The 21,840-nt window shown below is 36.3% G+C and overlaps 2 protein-coding genes, 1 long non-coding RNA gene and 1 other non-coding gene across 4 annotated transcripts; 1 reads left to right on the top strand and 3 right to left on the bottom strand.

Moving 5' to 3' along the window:
- The first annotated feature begins 5,883 nt into the window (after nucleotides 1-5,883).
- LOC113754287 (glycerol-3-phosphate dehydrogenase [NAD(+)]) lies at nucleotides 5,884-8,686 on the top strand. The gene is made up of 11 exons (XM_027298666.1): nucleotides 5,884-6,136; nucleotides 6,379-6,455; nucleotides 6,551-6,623; nucleotides 6,780-6,997; nucleotides 7,088-7,195; nucleotides 7,390-7,453; nucleotides 7,543-7,580; nucleotides 7,702-7,822; nucleotides 7,934-7,988; nucleotides 8,139-8,187; nucleotides 8,429-8,686. The coding sequence occupies exons 1-11, from the start codon at nucleotides 5,947-5,949 to the stop codon at nucleotides 8,564-8,566; spliced, it is 1,131 nt and encodes a 376-aa protein (XP_027154467.1). The 5' UTR covers nucleotides 5,884-5,946; the 3' UTR covers nucleotides 8,567-8,686.
- A 469-nt stretch (nucleotides 8,687-9,155) lies between these two features.
- LOC113754031 (alpha/beta hydrolase domain-containing protein 17B-like) lies at nucleotides 9,156-12,572 on the bottom strand. The gene is made up of 5 exons (XM_027298345.1): nucleotides 11,923-12,572; nucleotides 10,633-10,669; nucleotides 10,273-10,509; nucleotides 10,136-10,183; nucleotides 9,156-9,767 (listed from the first exon to the last, which is right to left on the bottom strand). Exons 1-5 carry the CDS (start codon nucleotides 12,222-12,224, stop codon nucleotides 9,285-9,287), a joined length of 1,107 nt encoding a protein of 368 aa, XP_027154146.1. The 5' UTR covers nucleotides 12,225-12,572; the 3' UTR covers nucleotides 9,156-9,284.
- A 3,741-nt stretch (nucleotides 12,573-16,313) lies between these two features.
- On the bottom strand, nucleotides 16,314-19,500 carry LOC113753501. Its single transcript, XR_003465047.1, has 2 exons — nucleotides 18,732-19,500; nucleotides 16,314-16,769 (listed from the first exon to the last, which is right to left on the bottom strand). It is a non-coding gene; the product is annotated as an uncharacterized LOC113753501 (long non-coding RNA).
- TRNAT-UGU lies at nucleotides 19,446-19,517 on the bottom strand. Its single transcript has one exon. It is a non-coding gene; the product is annotated as a tRNA-Thr (tRNA).
- Between the last annotated feature and the right edge of the window lie 2,323 nt (nucleotides 19,518-21,840).

Here is a 21,840-nt window from a genome sequence, read left to right as displayed (position 1 = left end):
TCGTTTGTTTTTTGGATGGATTTGGCAGTGTTTGTTTTTGAGCTCTAAGTTTGTGTGGTAGGTATCCGAAGTTGCAGTATCAAATGATTGATCAATGGAATTATTGGTTTCTTGTTTGTTTTGGTTTTGATTTGTAATTTTAATGGTTTTGTTTGTATGTTTTGTTGAATGTTTGTATTATATATTTAATGGCTTTTGTGATTGATATATACTATATTGTGAAGATAATTAATATGATTATTGAAATTTGTGATTAACAATTAACATAATGTGATCTAAATATATGAACAGGTTTTTCATGAGCAAGTTCTAAATTCTTCAATGAGATTGGGAGTAAAGATTTGTACATAGTAGCTATTGTCGTCTAGAAGTGTAAAATAATATTTAGTTTCCTTCTCATAGAAAATGTTTGTCGGTAAATGTAGCCCAGCCAGTTGTAACATAGGGCTCTTCGGTGTTAAATGTCGAAGTTTTTCTATCACATTTGCAGGTGATTGTGTCGGCTCTATTTACATGGAGGTGAGATTGGGATATTATTTCCTGGGAGCATCTGTAAAAGAAAATTGGTTTAGTTTGTATATTATATATTAGTGGGTATATAAGTGGGATGTGATACCGAAATTTTTTTACCATGCATTCTAAATCTTGTAATGTAAGGATGATGTAAAAAGCGAATTGTGTCAGCAATTTTTCTTCATGTCTGAATAACACTAGTTAACTTGTTTGGATAGGGTATTATTTGAAATATTATTTGGAATAAATATTGTAGCATTTTTTGTGATGTGATATATGTGAGATAAAAAGGTGGTTGGGAATATAAAAATGTGGGTTGAAAAATGTGTTTACGATGCAAGCGAAATATTATTTGGAATAAATTCACTATCCAAACAAACCATAGCAAAATGGTTTGGTCACTTCAATTTGTATTGTAATAAATTTTAAATGTGTGAGCTCTATGAAAATTCACAAAGAGAACAAGGAATACTAATCTGACGTGCTAGAATGTTGATTGTTCTGAAGGAGTATGTTCCACTCGTAATCAGTAAGACAATTGTATTTTCCATATATGCTTACTCTAAATACCGTGCTACCATTGTGAAAAAAGTGTAGCATTAATCCATCTTCAAGCCGATGATCTTGTATGAATTTTGTCCTACCGGATAAGTTAAAGCTTGTATCAAGTTTGATGAACCAAGTGCAATTTCCATTGCGGAGGATCACAAGAGAGGAATCTTTTCTTTTTTGGATGTTTATGCTACAGTTCATTATATTTTATTATATGGTTACGAGACCAACGTTTTGTTAAATGAATAAAAAAAAATCCATTAGAAGAGCAGGGGAGTGATTTTAGTAGAAGTAGCTAATATTTGTAGAAAGGGATAATTGCATAAATCTCCCCAGAGGTTTCTGACACTAGCACTCACCTTTCCCGTGGTTTAAGAAATAGCAATTGACCTCTTCTAGGAGGAAATTGGGGCCTATCGCTAACAAAAGATTGTGAAAATTTATTTTTATACCATAATTATTTGGAAAAATCTAATGAACGAATTTTGCAAAAGAAACCGTGTTTCTTGTCAACAAATTAAGTAACTAATTAAACCACCTGTAAGTGGTGCTTTCACATATTTAATTTATATTAAATACAAAATCTACCAGTTTCTCTTTTGTAAAAATATTAGTGTAACATTTCTTGAATTTTACTTACAAATATTAACGTATTTAATATAAATTAAATAATTCAAAGTAAAATACCCATAAATAGCTAGTACTTTGTTCATGTAATGAAGGAAACTGGTAAAGAGCCTGTATGCTATGAGCAATTTCTTTGTTTTACTTTCACGTATTTAATTTATGTTAATTACAAAATCTACCAGTTTCTCTTTCGTAAAAATATTAGTGTAACACTTTTTCAATTTTAGTTATAAATATTTATGTATTTTACATAAATTAAATGATTCAGAGTAAAATACCCATAAATAGCTAGTATTTTGTTCATGTAATGCAAAAAATCCATAAAGAGCTTATGGGCAATATCTTTTTTTTACTTTCACATATTTAATTTATGTTAAATGCAAAATCTACCAGTTTCCTTTTCGTAAAAATATTAGTGTAATACTTTTTCAATTTTAGTTACAAACATTTATGTATTTAACAGAAATTAAATCATTCAGAATAAAATGCCCTTAAAGAGCCGATACTTTGTTCATGTAATGGAAGAAAGTCATAAAAAGTTAATACTTTATGGACATTTCTTTTTTTAAAAATATTTAATTTATATTAAATAGATAACCTACCAGTTTCTTTTTGTAAAAATATTACTATAACACTTTTTAAATTTTACGTACAAACATTGATGCATTTATCATAAATTAAATGTTTGAAAGTACAATACTCATAAAGAGTTGGTATTTTGAATAGGTAATACCCATTTGCCTATAAATTACACCTCTTGAAGTTTATTAATCCCTCACGGGGCGGGTGTCCGCTCAATTGCTATCCCTACAAATGTAGTTGGTTTTGGTGTTATTTAGTGGAAATGTACACACAAGTATCCCCTGTTGAATGAGATGAGATTTAAATTTTTTGATATGCACATATCAATTTATGTGCCTGTCTTGGGGCTGTAAATTTTTGTTCTGCTGATTTGGTAGAACCATTTAACTGTAAAATGTCTTCGTTTGGGCTTTTATTGTAGTTGGAAATAATTATGGCTATATTTGCATTTATTTTGGTAATTTATTTTTACCTTCTTTTTATTCATCTAGAACGCCCAAAACGAATGCAATATATAAAAGAAGTGTACTATTTCTCACTTGAATATCCAAGTACAAAAGCACATAAAATAGCATTGACAATTATGCTGTATCATAAAATTTCCCTCAAAAGGAAAAGAGAGCTGCAAGTTTGAAGATTTGAATTTGGAATCCAAGAATTGAGAGATTAAACAAATGGATGAGTGGCTGACATCGAGAGAATGGTCTGCACCACAAAAAAGACACTTAGTGAAATGCCAAAAAGAGGCGCAAATGTGGAATAAAAAGACTACAAAAGACAAAATCAAAAGGAGAAATTGCAAGGAAATCAACCGAAAAGGGATTAATTGGAATGAATTAGCAAAAATACGAAAGCACCCCACAAAAGTACACATTATTTAAGGACAGTGGGTCACTCGTGGGGAACAAACGGATCAGGAACATGTGGAGAATATAGCTCCCAAAGTGCAAAAAGACCAATATGTCCAAAATTCACACAAATATAACAGGATAACCAAGATGAAAGGGCAAGATGGTCCAAAAGAAAATTAGCAAGGAAAAATGAACAGCAGCAAAACAAGTCCCATGTAACACTGCAGCTACAAAAAGATCATGAAGGACAAAATAACCAGTGGAATCACAATATAATCGAAAAAATCAATTGAAATTCACTATTTCTCAAGGCTGTTGACGCCTTATGTAAAGTAGAGACACGTAAATCAAATCCTAATCAATTTCTTTTTTTAATAAGACAAAAGAAAGTACGCTAGCTACCTCCTTCTGGCTTTACTTTTCATCGTACCCTGGCTGCTAAAGTAATGATCTTAAAATTGCACGTGATTTTTTTTTAAAAGAAAAAGAAAAAGAAAAAGAGGGGGGAGGGGGGAGGGAAAGGGAAGCAATTGTACACATTTCCTAAAGGAGATTTTGCTCTTAATACAGATTATACAGAGGCATTCGGATCCGGTTATGGAAACATGCAAAATTTTCTTAGGCTGGACGGAGACTAGCCCTCAAGTCCAAACTAGGATCTAACTTTCTAGTCTTGAGAGAGACTCTTCCACGAGTGCTCATCTAAACGACGGGTACTGTGCCAATGTCGAATCGGAATAAGGTTGAATTGGATGATAAAAATGAAAGAATTTTATACATAATAATTAATGATATTGAGTTTAAAATCTTTCATTTATTTTTTTAAAAAAATTAATTACCAAATCATCTATCTTCATGGCTGTCTCTTTGCATCCGTCAAATCAGTCGAGTAGAGTCGAGTAGCAGGATGCTGGGCCTGCTTTCCTACTTGTGGATTTTCATTTGGTCCGTTCCTTGCATGACTACCAGGTCTAGTTCACTCAAAACGCAGAGTAGGTTATCCTTACGCAGGTAGCATTCATTTTGATATCCATATAAATTTAGAAGTTTATATGTATAGAATTTCTTGAAGATTTTTTGTGGAGCCAAATAATTAAACATATAAAGTAAATTTTAAAAATCTTTAGAATTTTAGGAAAAGAAAAGATGAATTTTTAAAACTTGAGAGGACGTAACACCACCCCCCCTCCTAGTTCGGTCCTTAAATGTGGGAGCTAATTGTTCTTATTATTTACTGCAACATTTTTTTTGGTTATGATAAAAACGTGTGTAATGAATGAAAATGTTTTCTAATAATAGATACCATTGGAATCTTTTCGTGCTAAATATTTTAAAAGCATATTATAAGGCTAAATCATCTGATCAAGTACGGGATATGCCTCCAAAAAAAAATTTTGGATGCATAATTATCCTTTTAAGTGAAAAAGATAAGTAGCTTAGTGCATAAACTTGAAAAAAGTTTACGGAGTCGGGAAGGGTCATTTAAGGAAGAGGGGAATAAAAGTTTTTGTGTCCACAATATTGGGGGAAGAGTTTGGAAGCACCATGAAAGAAAGAAACACAGAAAGACAAACGAGAGAAAAAAAAAATTAGAGCGGGGGTGGGGCTATTTGTGTACGGAGCTGATATTTCCGCAGCTATAATGTTAACTCCACAACAAATTTTACCGCAATTGACAAACTTACCCCTCTCATAACTCGACTCTCACATTTTAGTCAAATCTTAGGGGGCTCAACACTAAATTGGACAGAGTATTATTTAAAATAATTACTATAATGTATATAAGATAAAAAATTTATTAAAAATATAAAAAAATAAGTTACAAATATACTTATGATACATATAAAATATTATTTTAAAAATTTGCTATCCAAACATCAGCATAATTAGCAACATCATTATATGAGCTCAAGAGTTTGGTGAATTGGATGCCATATGTAATGAATTGGAAAAAAAAAAAAAAGAGGGTACAGAAATGCATTAGGGATCCATGTCCCTTCCAACAACCGCCATGGTGTTCATTTGCCACTCAAACTGTACATAATCTCTTCCTCACTTTCCTCCGTCCATGCCTCCCCTCCCCATCCCTCAATTCTGTTTCTTTCTAAACCATGATAAAATATTGAGTCCGATAGAGATAAAAGAAAAAGAAGAAGAGTATTTTATAAAGGGCGAAATTAGAAGAGAGATAGTGTTACGTCTTCCTATCAATTCAAATTTTTCCTGAGATATCTGTCTATTACACAAAATTTGTCTAGCGTGTCTTATCCTTCAATGTATTTGACAGATTATTATTGTACGGGATGAAATTAATCCAATAGACACTCTCACATAGCAAGTGCGAGTTACCTTGTCAACAAAAAAAATTAGAAGAGAGATAAGTACGAGTTGGTTGAGGAAATTTAGATCATAAGTCGGGAAAGTGACGAGTGGTGGCGGTGGAAAAATCAAAATTTGGTGTGGAACCAGAAATTAGTGTTGACCTGTTAGTACAGCCTTTTTGTCAAGTAACTTACATATATGCTGTGGAATTAAAATTACGGCCGTGGCATTATCATTTGCCATTTGTATAGAGGAGATCGCCAGCTTTAACAGGACACCACATTGATTCTCACGATACATGTGTGGCTTCTCCGCCCAAATGAACCTCTACCTTCCCATTTATTCCTTCGGATCCTCTCCTCCATTGCTAGTACTTCCTCACTACACTTCTCCACCTCCTCCTCCTTCCCTTCCCCCCCCTCCTCTCTCTCTCTCTCCCTCTCTCCTTTCTTTCCCTCTGTCTCTGTTTTTATCCCTCTTTTCTTCTTCTTGTTAATCCATGGCCCGGGAGCAGCTGGCGATTGAGGAAGAGACACCACAAGCTGCTGCAGCCGACAACAACGGTGTAGCATTTCATGACGCTGGGGCCTCCAACAAATCCAAGGTCACGGTTGTGGGCAGTGGCAATTGGGGTAGCGTTGCAGCCAAGCTCATTGCCTCCAACGCCCTCAAGCTCCCTTCTTTCCACGGTACTACCCCTGTTTTGTTTGCCTTTCTTATTTTTGTGCATGCAACATTGGAGTTATCGAATTGAAAGACTACTTGCGCTATTTTAGTGCTGATTGCTACATTTTTTACTACGATTAACGATTTTGTTAACTAGCCTCCAAATGCAGCACCTCTGTTTCCTGAGTTTTATGCATTGCTACTTTACGTGGTAACATTCTTAAAAAAGAGCTCATTCTGTAATCTAATTGGGCTTTTGATTTAGATGAAGTGAGGATGTGGGTTTTCGAGGAGACATTGTCTAACGGTGAAAAACTATCAGAGGTCATCAACCAAACCAATGTAATTAATGTTTCCTCGTTACCTGCCTGTTTCTGTTACTATGCGTATACCCGACCGTTCTCATTCCTGTTCGCGTTCGGGTCTTTTGTTAACAGGAGAATGTTAAATATCTTCCTGGGGTAAAGCTTGGCAAAAATGTTGTGGCAGACCCTGACCTTGAACACGCAGGTATTATATTTGCTTCATTTCTTCTGTTTCTCAACCTTTGTCCCATGTTTCGAGCGTTTGATTGTAAACATGATTCTTATGTATAAAATACTTTTATCTATGACAGACAATCCTTGAAAAGCACCAATTGATGTTTGTGCTAATCTTGTCTTGCAGTAAGAGATGCAAACATGTTAGTATTTGTGACTCCTCATCAGTTCATGGAGGGCATATGCAAAAGGCTAGTTGGGAAGATTAAAAAGGAAGCTGAGGCGATTTCACTGATCAAAGGAATGGAAGTCAAGATGGAAGGTCCCTGCATGATCTCTACCCTCATCTCCGAAAAGCTTGGAATCAATTGTTGTGTACTAATGGGGGCAAATATTGCTAACGAGGTCATTCATCAAACCTTTTTCCTAGGCCGACGTAGTCACTGCCGGCTACAGTGAAAGCATTTATAGACTTTTATCTCTGTTACTGCACAGATTGCAGAGGAGAAGTTCAGTGAGGCTACAGTTGGATACAGAGGAAACAAAGAAATTGCAGACAGATGGGTTCAGCTCTTCAACCATCCTTACTTTATCGTCTCAGCAGTAAGTCCGTATGCTGGATATCTTATTTCTACAAACTTTTATTTAATCAATCAATTTATCCATGTGCAAATTCAATTAATTTACCCCAGTACATGAAGAAAGTTTATCTCAATTATAGCAAAAACTTAATTCTTGATTATTAAATTAACACATGTATGTCAAGCATTTGATCTCGTTGACAACATGAAAAACAGGTTCAAGATGTAGAAGGAGTTGAACTGTGTGGAACCCTTAAAAATGTCGTCGCAATAGCAGCAGGTTTTTTTTTTTTTTTTAATTTATTTGTATGCATCGTTTTCTTCCCAAAGATTTCTAACAAACACTGATCAATTGCTGATTGAGAACAGGATTTGTGGACGGTTTAGAGATGGGAAACAATACAAAGGTGAATGCCAACACCCCAAACACCCCCCCCCCCCCAAACCACCCCCAAAAAAAAAAAAAATGACCCAACAAAATAACTTGCACTTAAGTCTGGCTACATTAAATGTGTGATAATGTTCTAGGCTGCGATAATGAGAATTGGCTTGAGAGAAATGAAGGCCTTCTCCAAGTTACTATTCTCGTCTGTTAACGACAGTACATTTTTTGAGAGCTGTGGTGTGGCAGACATCATAACCACTTGCTGTAAGTTTTCAGATGCCTTTCTCCTGGACCTCCTTGTGTGTAATTATATTTTAACCTGTCAATTGTCCTGATATACTTACCTCACATGAGATTTTGCATTTGGCATGACAGTAGGTGGAAGGAATAGGAAATGTGCTGAGGCTTTTGCTAGACATGGCGGGAAAAGGTTGATTAACTCACCTGAAATATATAGATCAACCTGTATCTGCGTTTGTCAACAACAGCATACCAACGTTCTTTTTTTTCTGTCCTGTCGCAACGATAACATTTGTATATCGACGTTCTTCTTGAACTTTTTTTTGTTTTTTGGATTTAGGACTTTTGACGAGCTTGAAGCTGAGATGTTACAGGGTCAAAAACTACAGGTGAATAGATATCAATGACATGTATTATCATTAAAAAAAAAAACGATGGTGGTTTCTGCGTGATAATGATAAGTACATGCACATCATTGTCGATGTTAAATAGTAGTGCTAGCAACTTTCTATTAAAATTTTTATCAATGACTATCAACAAGGTCTAAAAAGAAGTAAAGATGAAAGGATCATTTCTGTGACTGCTCCTCCTTTTTTCCCTCTAACTCTATCTGGTGCGGTAATGTTGAAGGGCGTCTCAACAGCAAAAGAGGTTTACGAGGTATTGAGGCACCGGGGATGGTTAGAGTTATTCCCACTTTTCACGACCGTGCACGAGATTTGCAGTGGCCGCCTCCCACCATCAGCCATAGTCGAGACAGTGAAGTGACTGTGACGCCCAAATTTTCTCCTTGTGGAAGGCTCTGCTCGATTTTACAGAGTCTCCATTAGTTGAAGACAAAAACTGCCAAGTTTAGATCCTCTTGAAGTTGTATACTTCTATCATATGTTATGGTAGGAATAAATTTTGGTTGGACTCAAGAAAGATGAAATTCAGACTTCTTTTTGCATGACCAAAAATGAAATCTGTCAAAATTGTCTTTCCCATTTTTGTTTTATGAGTAATTAGTATGAGGGCCATTTTATCCGAAAGGGATGAACCCACGAGTCACGACCGGAATCATTGGAGTATGTGAGTGGTCACGACCCAGAGACTGGAATCATTGGATTATGTGAGTGGTCTGACGACTTTTTGTTTGGGGAGATACTGATGGCCGAGGCTTTGGTGGCATCATAGCTCCATGTATCTGGCGCGACTTCGATGTTGGCTAAACATTCGAGTCCCAGAGCCACGGCCCTAGCAGACTTCAAAGAAATCAAAGTCAACAGTAGAATTCTACTTATAACACCCCACACATTTACTCACCAGATTCACACATAATTTATTCAGTAATTGCCACAAACTGACAAGAAGGCCCAAAATAAAGGGGGGAAAGGCATAAAGAAGAACAACTATGTAAATTTTGCTTTGCCCCACACCATCAAACAATACATAGATTTACAAAATTGTCTCTGAGAAAGAAAGAAAGAAAAGGGGGGGAAAAAATTTAACCTGTTCTTATTCTATCTAACCTATCGACACTCTTCCGACCCCTTTCCAATTGATGATCGATGCTTTTCCTGGACTTCTCGATGCAATCTACACTTCTCCGAGATCTTTCCAGTTGGTCGAAGGAGATCCTCAATTTTTCAAGTTTGTCAGCGTTATTTGACTGATTTTTCAATTTCTCTGGCCGGTCTGTACTGTGCCTAGGTTTTTCCCTCCTGTCAGTGCTCTTCCTTGAAGCCTCGAATACATCCGTGCTTTTCCTAGATGGTTCGAACTGGTCCGTGCTTTTCCTGGAACTGATCCTCTGTGATGGGGATCTCTCTACAGTTGCAACGAATTTCTTGAGATGCCTGATATATTCCGGATACAGCTCTAAATCACAGTGGTTCCCTCCTTTAATCCACAGCGGTTCATATTTCTCCTTGCAGAGCTCCCATAGCTGCTTACCATGTGAAAAATCAACTACTTCATCTGCAGTTCCCTGCACATGCGGGACAAAACATGACAAGCTCAAAACTTGAATGATAACATGAACCAACAATTTCAGCCTCTGGTTTAAGCAGCCCATTTAACCACTTTATTGCACACAACTCCAGCGACAGGCCAAGTGAAAACTGAAGGCCCCAGTTTTCTGGCTAGTTAGGGATCACTAAACTTTACGCTGGCAAAAGGCAATCAATTCATCAAAGCCTCGAATAAAAAGCATATAATTTGAGATGGCGTCAACTCACGTTCATAAATGAAAAGACAAGTAATAGGAACAAAGAATAAGATGTGAGGATGCAGATCAAAGATTTTCAACTGAGTACACGGCAATAACAATGAAACCGCAAGTAACAATATACTTACGTGAATGATAAGTACAGGACAGGTAACCAGTGGAATTTTGTCAATGTTCTGCACCATTACAGAAAAAATAATAAGCAAGCAGGAAAAAAGATTCATCTTCTCTTGGTTCTACTTTCATGCGTGGATGAATTCTATACCTTGTAGATATCAAACCAATATGAACGTTTTACAGGATACATTACTCTTAAGCCTGATAGAATGGGACTATGCAGAACAACAGCTCTTAACCGAGGCAAGCGAGCTGCAAGGTCCAAAGTAGGACCACTCCCAACAGACTGTCCATAAAGGATAACGTCTTCTTGCTTGGTGCCATAACTCTCTTCAAGACACTTGTATGCAGCTTCAATATCTGCATAAGTATGCTGCTCACTAGGCTGTAAACAGGAAGACGCAAAAAGATTAATTACTGTGTCTCTAAGGAGATCGACACTGTTCATCCTACCCTTTAACAATGTTAATGAGTAAAAGATTATCCTGACGCATTTGATCTGACAAACCTTTCCTGATGACTGTCCATAACCAGAGTAGTCATACCTGCATGGAATTATAGCTTCATCAGAGAACCACCATTAAGTTGGGCAAATGTCAGCTGCATATACACTGGCGTTAGACTTTTCTTAAGCCATGGAAGTCCCAATGCCAGTCCCCATAAATAGAGCCCTATATTCATCGACCTAGTATGTATATAACTACCAAGCAACAAATAAATGAATATCTGTTCTAGTCGTTGCTATTCCCACAGGGAGCATAGTTACTACATTTTTTCCTGCAATTGTCATCTCCATTTCTTTGGACTCATTCCCCATTTTCCGATCCATTCTGATGCAAAACCATGGTTGAGTAACTTCCTACCAATTATCTGTTTACTAGTAGTATCTGTAGAGTGCGTTATGTGTTTCACATTAATCAGGAAGAAATACACAAACAGAAGCTTTTGCAAGTAGATCATAACAACCTAGTCCTTCACAAGTGAAGCTCAAGTAACATAGCTTAACAGAGAATCAAAGCATAAAAGCAGTTATAGATCCAGTAAACAGAAATATTCATAAAAGAATTTCATACTTATCATAAAGTGGGACCAGTGGTGAAAGCATTTTTCAGTCTCTTGAGTGCCAACGCACCACTACAAGTCTATAATATACAAAAACCCTGAAGAGAGGAGAATTGCAAGAGGAATGTTGAATGCTAGATCAATTTGCAGGAAAACCCAAGTAGAATCCATACACTAAATAATTTTTTCCGATCTTTCAACCCTCTATTCTAAAATCTGCCGGATCTAATTTAAGATACTCCATGATGAGTAGTGAATGATTCATCCCCACAGGTATCTTTAACAAACAATTAAGTGCTAAAATGCCAGCTCAGATAGGCAGCTTGCATTTATATTTGCAAGAAGACATGACCTTTGCTCCAAAAGCTATCCAAATTACTCAAAACTGGAACTTTGATACTATAAGGAGAAATGTCAAGTTTCATGATTGGCAAGGATCCATCAATAAAAAAATATATATGTATATATATAATCCCAGAAAGAAAGAGCGGGAACCAACTAGACCTGATGCCGGAAAACTCCAAGCAAACCAGACATAACTCCGCCCCCATTTCCCAAGAAATAAAGATGGTTTCCATATTATTATTATTAATTCAATTTCGAGACCCCAAATGTTTTACACTGTAGAGAATTCAAATAAACACCGAAAGAATAGAAAAGCAAGCTTTTATATGGAGAAATGAGGGGATGGATAAAGAGAAAAGGGGAGAAAGAGAGAGAGGCAAAGAGAGGGTACCCCAAGAGATTGACACGCAAGTGGATGCTTAATTCAATGAAAAGCTCATACATCTGGCCCAGATCGGCGGCGTTGCCGTGGGAGTAAAGAAGGGTGGAGGTGGCCACGGGATGCCTAACGTAAATGGCGACTATCTCGGTCCCTTTACGGGTGGGAAGTTTGAGGACCTCCACGTTCTCCCTGTGGGGAAAAGGGGTGAGGAGGAGCAACCCGGTAACGTCGTCGGTGAGGAGCTTGTAGGAGGGTGGGTTGGGGGGGAAAAAGGCGAACTTGGCCGCCATGGATGATGTCACCCCACCCATTCTATTCCTATTTCTATCTCCTATTTCTACCAACTCTGTGATTTTAGCTAACCTTTGGTTGTCCCTACTAAGTAAGTATGATTTCAGCTGCTCTTCAATTCACTGAGTATGGATGGTTATGGATTGGAGTCTGAAAATCCAATAGAAAAAAAAAAAAAAATGGACAGCCCTTATTCAGTGAACCACAAATTCTACTTCTGCTCCAACAACAACAACAACAACAACAACTTGTTTGTGCCAATCAAAACTGCAATCAATTTCTACTTCTGCTCTTATTGCTGCTCTCTGCCTCTTATCTCTCCTTCCATGTCCTTTTTTGAGACTTCAGCTTTGACAGACACTCTCAGACTTTAGCTTCCTACTAACTAGTACTACTAATTACTCCTAATAATACTCCTGTCACTCTCAGTTTAGTCTTTTATTTATGGTGACGGGGGAACTAACTTTGGCCTCCGTCAGCTCAGCTCAGTTCTTTCTCCCCATCCTACACTATACTTTTTCTTTTTTTTTGAATTTCAAAAAAAAAAAAAAATTACTCCTAGTAGGATAACAATAATATTAATTTTAAGGGTTAATTCCACTTTGTCCCCCCAAACTTTGGACGATTATCCACTTAAGTCCCTAAACTTCAAAATGGGACACTTAAGTCCCTAAACTTATAAATACCTCCCACTTAAGTCCTTGAACTTATAAAATGGGGCACTTAAATCCCTAAACCCTTATAAAATGGGACACTTCGACCACCAACGGCATTCAGGATTTGTTAATAATTTTTCTTAAGTGGGAAGTATTTATAAGTTTAGGGACTTAAGTGTCCCATTTTGAAGTTTAGGGACTTAAGTGGGTAATCGTCCAAAGTTTGGGGGGATAAAGTGGAATTAACCCTAATTTTAATGGGATAGTTGCTCCTTAATTTTAAATTTTGAAGTCTTTTTTGTAAAGCTAAGTAGCTAACTTGGTTCAATACAATAAGTTGAACCATGGAACTAAGTAAGTAGTACTTATACTGAAGAAGTTGAACCACCTTTAATATATATATATATATATGCGTTGGAAGGAATCATGACGCATGGGACTCAGATATAATTGATTGAGAGTAGTAAAACGTAATACTACTCACTATTACTTTATAAATAATATATATATATATATATATATATATTTGGGAAGTGGACGTAAAAGGTAGGGCTATTTTAATTTAAGATTACAAACTTGAGCGTGCATATTATTGTCTTTCAAACTGTGCAAACAATTTTTGGTCTCATTTGGATTGTTATTTTTTAAATTTTTAATTAAAAAAAAGGTGCTGTAATAATTTAATGTGTATGAGATATGATAAAAAAAAAGTAAGAATTTTTTTTGTTAAAAAATAAAAATAAAAAACTGCCATCCAATCCAGACACCACCTTAAGACTCTGACATATTTCTGGATGGTTAATGAACTAGTAATAATTGTTCAGGCATTGTTTGACAAAAGGGCCCATGAGCCGATCATGTTAAAGCACATGATGAAATGGGAAAGTAGTGGTAAGATCATAGTCCATAGATGGTGGAGAAGCACCTTTTCTCTCTCTCTCTCTCTCTCTCTTCTTTTCCATTTTTGTTTTACTTACCCTTTTGAGGAGGACGAAAAATAAAAGGTTGAATAAATTTTGAATGTGCAATGCATGCAGCCAGCCAAAGGAATGCTTTGCGTAATTGTAGAGGCGGTCACCAAAGTAAACAAACACAAACCCATAAAATAATTATAAACCCACTGCTCTGTTTAGTGTTTTCTTCTTCATTTGTTACTCCTCTCTCTCTCTCTCTTTTTACCTTTTACCTTTAGAAGGAAGGAAAACCACTGGGTGAAGTCAGTACTGTAGTAGTGTAAGTGGACGGCGGATTCTTGATCCAAGAATGAATTTGGATTTTTAACTAAAATCATCTTCGGGGATGTGCTGTTTCTGTCAGCTTCCGTGATTCTCTAAGACATTAATATTTGGGAAAATGATCGATTTCATCCTTCACATTTCACAAAAATATTCTTTTCGTCCCTCACTTTTAAAATGAAACAATTTCGTTCTTGACATTTAAAAACTAAAAATTATTACATCCCTGAATCCAAATTTTAATCCGAATCAAACCACCAATCAACTTGATTACAAATTTTGGGGGTGTAATTGGTAGATCACTTGGTTAACTCAACTTGATATTCATGTAAAATTTAATGAATCTAAAAAGAAAAAAGAAAAAATTATAATATAAAAAAGAAAAATTAATCTTTTCTACATTATCATTGTATACACTGACAGTTTTATGCACCGCCATATCATTTTAATTTAAATTTAAACACCAAATTTTATATTTATGATACACATCTAGATTCGCAAGCGGATATACTAATAGTGCATGAAAAGATTTATCAAAAAAAAAAACTCTACTATTCCAGGACAAAGAATGGCCTTTTATGTTATAATTTTTATTTTTTTGGTTTAATAAATGTCATGTGAATACGATGAAGTTGACCGAATGATCTATCAATTCTATTTTCGAAATTTATTACTGGGTTATTAGATGATTTGATTCAGATTGAAAATTAGGTTCAGAGATGTAATAGCTTTAATTTTTAAATTTCAGGGACGAATTTGCTTCATTTTAAAAGTGAAGGGCGAAAAGAATATTTTTGTGAAATGTGAGGGATGAAACAGGTCATTTTCCCTTAATATTTCTTACTTGTGAAGATGTCATACCTGAGATTGTTAGCGCCAAACCAGCACAGAGAAGATATTGAGCCGTTATCATAAAGAAGAAAAGTTACATGAAATTGGTAATAAAGCTTACTAAAGCAAAAAGTTTTAAAAATTAAAAGGTGCAAGCATTCTTCATTATGAAACTAAACGACGGGAAAAAAAAAAAAAACGCAAGGCTAATTGCTTCTCTTCTCTTACTTAAAGAAGACATTTTGCCCCAAGTCGCAAGGATAGTAAAATTAATACTAGTCATGGTTTTCCATAGGACTTTCTTTATGTTCCTGCATCCCATCAGCATATGATTCTAATTACTTTTGACAGCAAAGGAGGAAGTGACTGAAGGGCCCATGTCCCGAAGGCAACAAAAAGTTCACCCCCCACCCCCACAAATCAAGCCATCCATCCTTCGTTCTCTTCTGCTCTGCTTGGTAGCGTATCGATCTGTAGTAGTCACAGCTCACAGTCACAGGAAAAAAAGAAAGAAAGAGGCATTGTTGGGAGAGTAATAGTAGACTCATTTCACTGACCGGCGCATAATAAGGCAACGTAAGGTTAATCATACCAAATGGATTTCTTTCTTTTTCTTATTAACTAGTTGATGAGGTAAGGGTAGTCGTCGAAAGTATCCAGTGGTTGGTTAGGGTGGGGATGACACCGACGTTGACGCAGGTGGGGTTTCTTTGAGTAGGACGGCCGTGGCCCGTGGGGGAAGGAAGTCTCTAATGATAACAAAAACAGAAAAGTCCAATTTGTGGGTGGGTCTAACCGGGATTGCATCCTCTAAATCTCATACAGGTTTTGGCGGGGACGATGGGACATGTCTGCAGTGCAGGTAGGGTTGGAGAATTTGAAGTAAGAGTCTTGCTAGATTTTCTGGTTCCTTTTCCAATTCCGCCCCATGTTCAAAAAAAAACGACAACCCATATTGATCGATATTGCACACAAGCTGCTTACAATACAGTCGGAATCATAGGAAGAATGTCGATCATGAGCGCCGGTCCGGTCGGTCACGCGTGTCCTCATCTTCTTTTATTTTATTTTTTTAAAACTCCTACCTTGTTAGCAGTAAAAATTTTATGCCCAGGCTGAGCAAGAAAAGAGACGGTGGACAATTTCATGCAAAGGGAATTGAAGCTGGCATACAGGCAAAGGGAATTGTCCCCCTCTGTCAAAAACAAAAACAGTAGTAACATTTAGCTCCTCCTGCAATCAGAAAGAAGAGCAGCGGGTGCCAACCACCAAGTACCACTAAAGTACACGTGCCTTCCCGTGGGCAAGACAAAGGGATGGTCGGCCCCCCAGACCCAGAGGGAGCGAGGGAGAAGCAGACGACAAGAATAGAAAGCAAAAGCGCAAATTTAGGAAAAGAAGCTGGTCGCCCCGCCTGGTAATCTCCTGAACATATTCTGCCTGCGAGGTAAATGTTGACCGAAATCGGAGTATTTACAGTAACAGGCTACTGTTGATGATATGCTTTCCAACCAACCAAAGAGGAAAAGAGGTGCAGCCCTTTTGCCTCTAATGTTTGATTAAATATAATAATAATAGGCAGAAAAATCATGTAAAGTACTACTTTTACCTGTTTCCCCCTGATAATACGAAAAACCCAAAAACAGAAGAAAAAAAAATTCCCTGCACAATTCAGACTGAAAATGGTTGCTAATATCTTCATTTCTTATCTAGATAGATATCATAACTCTTGCCACATTCATGTGAATCATTCACGGCCCCCAGAACCTTTTTAAACAAAATGTAGTAGGCGGGCGGGCGGGCGGTCGCATGGATTTGATAAATTGAGAAACTCCAACACCGTCTGAAGAAGAAAATTAAAGAGAAAAATCAGATGCATCATATCATATGCATACATAACAATTAGCATCAGTGGACTTCCATTTCTCAAAGCAGAAAATAACAGATACGTCTCTTCATACTCTGCGAGACTTCAAAAATGGGCGTCAAGTCATAGCAGTCAAAAAAGAAGATTTATTTTGTGCACAAAGAAAAATGTGTGCCTAGAAGCAAAGGAAGATGGGCCATCTGAAAAGACGACGAGATGATTCATCGCACAAAATAAAAACAGAAACAGGACATGAAAAATTGACTCCAGCTCATACTAACCAAGAATTCATTAAATGCAGTTAATTTACCCATTTCTTGAAGCAAAATGGTGAGCTCACAATATTCACAGGCAAACAAAAACTGAAAATGATAGCATTGTTGTACTCTAGTTCCAAAAATCAAAACAATAACTATCACCAAAAGAAATTTTAAAACTAGAAAGTCCAACCTCTCTATGCTGAAGATTATATGTTCCTGATGTTGAACTGGCAATGGAACAATTAATGGCCAGGAGGATGCACATTCCTAGTGTACCTACCGCGTTTCACTAAAAAAATGCAAAATTTTACTTGCTCGTCCTTTAATTAGTTGTCAAAATCTTCTGGGTTCTTCCACCACAAAGGGTGTTCATACCTACAAGGCTGTATAAACCACTTAAACTATACTACTGCAGAATATAGAAGTCGGCCAACCTAGTATATTTTCATTACCCTCTCCAACCTCCAACTGCCAAAATAGTTCTCAATCTACGGCCACCATACCTGCCTTCTCATGGTCAAACTTGGTCAATAGAAAATGTTCTACATCCTAGTATACGAATGGTTTTTGAGATTTTTTTTCCCGATATTACGATATTGTTAGCTTTATGATACATCACTGAAGACAATGCAGAGACTGTGACATGATCTACGCTTAGTAAGGCTTTTGGGTGAGTTTTTGGCAATTCCTGATCCTGATCCACAAAAGATTTTGCTGCATCAGCCTTATTTGAAAGGCAGCAGTTTCCTACTCCGTCTTGAAGGTGTGCTTCAACAGTAGTCAGACCAGAAATGGGCATTGACAGAAAGGTCAATGTCCCGAGTTCACATCCTGCCACCAAATTCAATCACGGTACAAAGACTCCATTTTGGCATATGCTATGACAATGGTTCACGACATGCATATACAAACGAACTCAGTTTGTCTCAAGTATTGTTCCAATCGAACAAAATCAAAATGGCACCAATTCAATCCTAACTTACTCGAGCAAATCAATTCCGACTCTTAGGAAATGGATCGTGTCAGCATCCATTTTTCCTCAAAGCCATCATCAGGCTAAATGATAAAGTAACAATCTATGCAGACCCAAAAAAAAGTGTAATTCTTGTCGACCCATCATTCCATATCATTGGTTGCTATCTGAATGTTAACAGAGTATGGGATGCAGAATAGCCATTAGCTAAGATGCAAAAAGACTATAGCCTCTTGTGACTCTCAAGAATCAGATAATTTAAGTAGGATTCCCAATCAAGCAGCCACCTCCTCGAATTATGTCTTGGCAACTCTTAAGCAGTTTGCATATGGAGCCGAGATTTTCCTGAACTGCTCCAGATATACAAAGGCTCTACCATCCAAAGAACTACAAGAAGATGAGATGAGGGAGTTTATCGAGTTTGTTTCAGTTAGCGGCAATGAAGCTTAATTTGTAAAATATACAACGAAATACAAAAGGAAACTCGGAGCATTTTGAAGCAAAGACTCGCGATTAATGGACCAACAGAAAACAAAAGAGTTGGAGGAGAGCTAGTTGACATTTAACCGCGGAATATCTCTTTCACCGGCAAATTTTGGAAAACATGGAAAGCTGTCATCCAATACAAACCCAAGTAAAATGACGACGGTATTTTTCACATAATTCCAAGAGAATACCAAAGGGGGATAAAAAAAAATGTCTCACCGGAAATTGATCGAGGGACAAAGGAGCATTGTCATCATGTTTTTCTCCTAAGGCGCTTCCTCAACTTCCTCAACTTGTGCTTGTTCATCTTTCTCTTCCTCTTCTTCTTCACGCTATCCGCCCAGACCGTCGGTGTCGGCGTCCGCGAATCCTCCAAGAAGCATTCGCCCTCGTCAGTTTTAATTACCCCATTTAAGCCTATTGGATTTAGGAAAAACGGCCCAAAACAAAAGCTCGGAAGGTAGCGGTGTGAAGGAGGAGAATGGTTGAAACTCCAACAATTCTCCGTCCAAGGTTGATTCCATAAGGGGATATGAAACGCTGTCGTCTGAGACTCGGAGGAAGGGGGCAAGAATGGCGTACTATTATTGACGGCAGTCGGCGGGATTAATGATGGTAATGGCTGCGACGGGTGGCTGGGAATGGGCTTGTAGATGAGGGGGAGGATTCTCCTGGCAGGCGATTGAGATTGGCCTGCCACAAGTTTCTGGAAAGTAGACCAACTCATTTTTGATTCTTTACAAGAAAGTAACACACTAGGAATCACTTATCCGAGGAGCTTCGACCTGGGAATTACTATACTACTAGTCTATCAACTAGGGTTAGGAGTTGGGAGGAGTTGACTCGTTGGCCCTTTGCGCGCCATTTGCTTTTGCTCATCACAGACTCGGTCACGGTCCATCTGCGGCGGCGTGGCAAAAGGGCAGAAGAAATTGCCCCCATGCAGGATCGAACTACAGACCTTCAGTTTACAAGACTGACGCTCTACCACTGAGCTATAGGGGCTTGCTGTTTGCTTGTTTACTTATTACTTTACTTAATTACTTGCTTTATTTGGAACGCACCTATTTTATATTTATTATTATTTTTAATTAATTTTTCATCTTGACTAATATATTCCCAATAATTCTTCACAACGACCTGAGCAACTGGCTAACTTGCTGCCCAATGTTGACTCCTTAGCCGCGGAGAGATTCCATTCCTCCTCCACCTATTGCCATCACTTTGAATAGCAAACTTGCTGGTTGGCGCACCGATCCGTTTGACAAACAAGAAAAATCGTTACTTATCCTAAAATGTTATTGTAAAATCTTTTCTTTTTTTTTTGAAAAAATCATTCAAAACGTTCCTCATATTTTACAAGATTACTTTTTTCGTCCCTTACTTTTAAAAGTGTAATTTTACGTTCCTTACAAATTCAAATTGACCAAATTTGGTCCCTACCTAGGTTTCTGACTAGTTTTTTGCCGGAATCCATCACGTGATTTGCATGTGATCATTTTTTAAGAGCAAATTTGTCAAATCAAATTTTTACATAATCTGATTCATAATTCCTCACATTTCACAAAATGAATTTTTTCGCCCCTAACATTTTACAAAATGAATTGTTTCGTTCCTCACATTTCAAAAAATGAATTTTTCTATCCCTCACATTTTTCAAAATGAATTTTTTCATCCCTCGTTGATCATGTGTATGAATAGCTTTTTTTTATAAACCCACGTATATGTCTATTTGATTTTATCTTAACAGTACGAATAACACGTAATTTATCTCTATTGGATTTCATATAAATATATTAATCGTAGTTTTACATATGTTATTCAATAAATATATATAAGGGTTTAAAACTAATAATTTTATTTGAAACCCATGTATATATTTATATGATTTCATCATTTGAACCTATTCAATATTTGTGACATTTCTCTTTTAGTAATAATTTATTTATTGAATTGTATAATAAGATCATCTAATTAATGGGTCCTAACTCGAATTCTATACAAATTTCAATTTAAATATGAAATTTCTATTCGACACTTTTAAGACCAATAGTTGAATTACTTGCATTGTGATTGTCTTAAAATTTGAAAATGCCAATCACTTGTTTCTTTTTGTCATACTTTTCTTTTGTTTATTTTTTGTGTCCAAATTTAATTCGATATAAACACTCGATAATATTTATGATTAAATGTCTTCTTTATTTTTAAATTTTGAATAAAAGAAAATGAATATAAGTGAAAAACTAACAATTTTTTTAAACTCATGTATATATTTATTTGATTTCACTTGAGCAGTACGAATAGTATGTAATATATCTCTATTTGATTTTACATGCTATTCGTACTATTCAAGTGAAAGATGAAAAAACTAGCCGGAAATGTGAATGATGAAAAAATTCATTTTGTGAAATGTAAGGAACGAAAAAATTTATTTTATGAAATGTGAGGGATTATGAATCGAATTATATAAAATTTGATTTAACAATTTTGCCCTTGAAATATGATCACGTACAAGGCACGTGGTGAATTCCGATAAAAAACTAGCCGGAAACCTAGGTAAGGACCAAATTTGATCAATTTGAATTTGTAAGGGACGTAAAATTACACTTTTAAAAGTGAGGGATGAAAAAAGTCATCTTGTAAAATGTGAGGGACGTTTTGAACGATTTTCCTTTTTTTTTTTTTTACCCAACCACTAACCAAGTCTGACTAATGCCTTTTGTTTTCATATAACCAAAAAGAAAAAAGATGATGAATTTGCATAATTTGATAATGGGAATTTGAAATAACCGCTAAAAAATGTTTGTACTTTTATAATAATAAATCATACTGTATAGATTGCAATAATTGTTTGAATTTTCTATTATCGACAACTTTGCTTTTGCATGTCGAAGCTGAAGACTTGTTTAATAACGCGCTGTTTGATGCTTAGTATACTCCTTTATATTCTGCATTTTCCCTTGGATCAATATATCAAGAAACATTTTAATTTAGTGTGTTTTGTAATAAAAATGTCTTGCCACTTAATACATTAATATATGGATTCATCTGTGATCAAAATATTAAGTGAAAATTTTTCATTGAATTTATTAAATTGACCACACAAATGAATACTTAAAATTCTTTTATTGTTCTCTATTTGTCTTGCACACTCTTCACTTTTTATTTGATATTTCGAAATCTAACAACCATAATCTCCGACTGCTCTTATCCTCACTCCTACATATTGAGATTTGGTTTCACATACACTTCACATATCTTCTTTTTTTTTTGTCTGTTTAAATCACTCCTAACTTATGTCACGCTATCACGCACACTTGTATATGAT

This window comes from Coffea eugenioides, chromosome 11 (genome assembly GCF_003713205.1).
Source record: "Coffea eugenioides isolate CCC68of chromosome 11, Ceug_1.0, whole genome shotgun sequence".
Taxonomy (NCBI): Eukaryota; Viridiplantae; Streptophyta; class Magnoliopsida; order Gentianales; family Rubiaceae; genus Coffea; species Coffea eugenioides.
Note: the sequence above shows the minus strand (reverse complement) of the source record. Positions and strands in the feature narration are given on the sequence as shown.

Excerpts from the sequence above, each read along its gene's own strand:
- LOC113754287 (XM_027298666.1), top strand. The coding sequence starts at position 5,947 with ATGGCCCGGGAGCAGCTGGCGATTGAGGAAGAGACACCACAAGCTGCT. Across the intron at positions 7,581-7,701 it reads AGATGGGAAACAATACAAAG|GCTGCGATAATGAGAATTGG; the intron begins GTGAATGCCAAC and ends ATAATGTTCTAG. Across the intron at positions 7,823-7,933 it reads AGACATCATAACCACTTGCT|TAGGTGGAAGGAATAGGAAA; the intron begins GTAAGTTTTCAG and ends TTGGCATGACAG.
- LOC113754031 (XM_027298345.1), bottom strand. The coding sequence starts at position 12,224 with ATGGGTGGGGTGACATCATCCATGGCGGCCAAGTTCGCCTTTTTCCCC. Across the intron at positions 10,670-11,922 it reads TTGCGTGTCAATCTCTTGGG|GTATGACTACTCTGGTTATG; the intron begins GTACCCTCTCTT and ends AATTCCATGCAG. Across the intron at positions 10,510-10,632 it reads ATGGACAGTCATCAGGAAAG|CCTAGTGAGCAGCATACTTA; the intron begins GTTTGTCAGATC and ends TCCTGTTTACAG.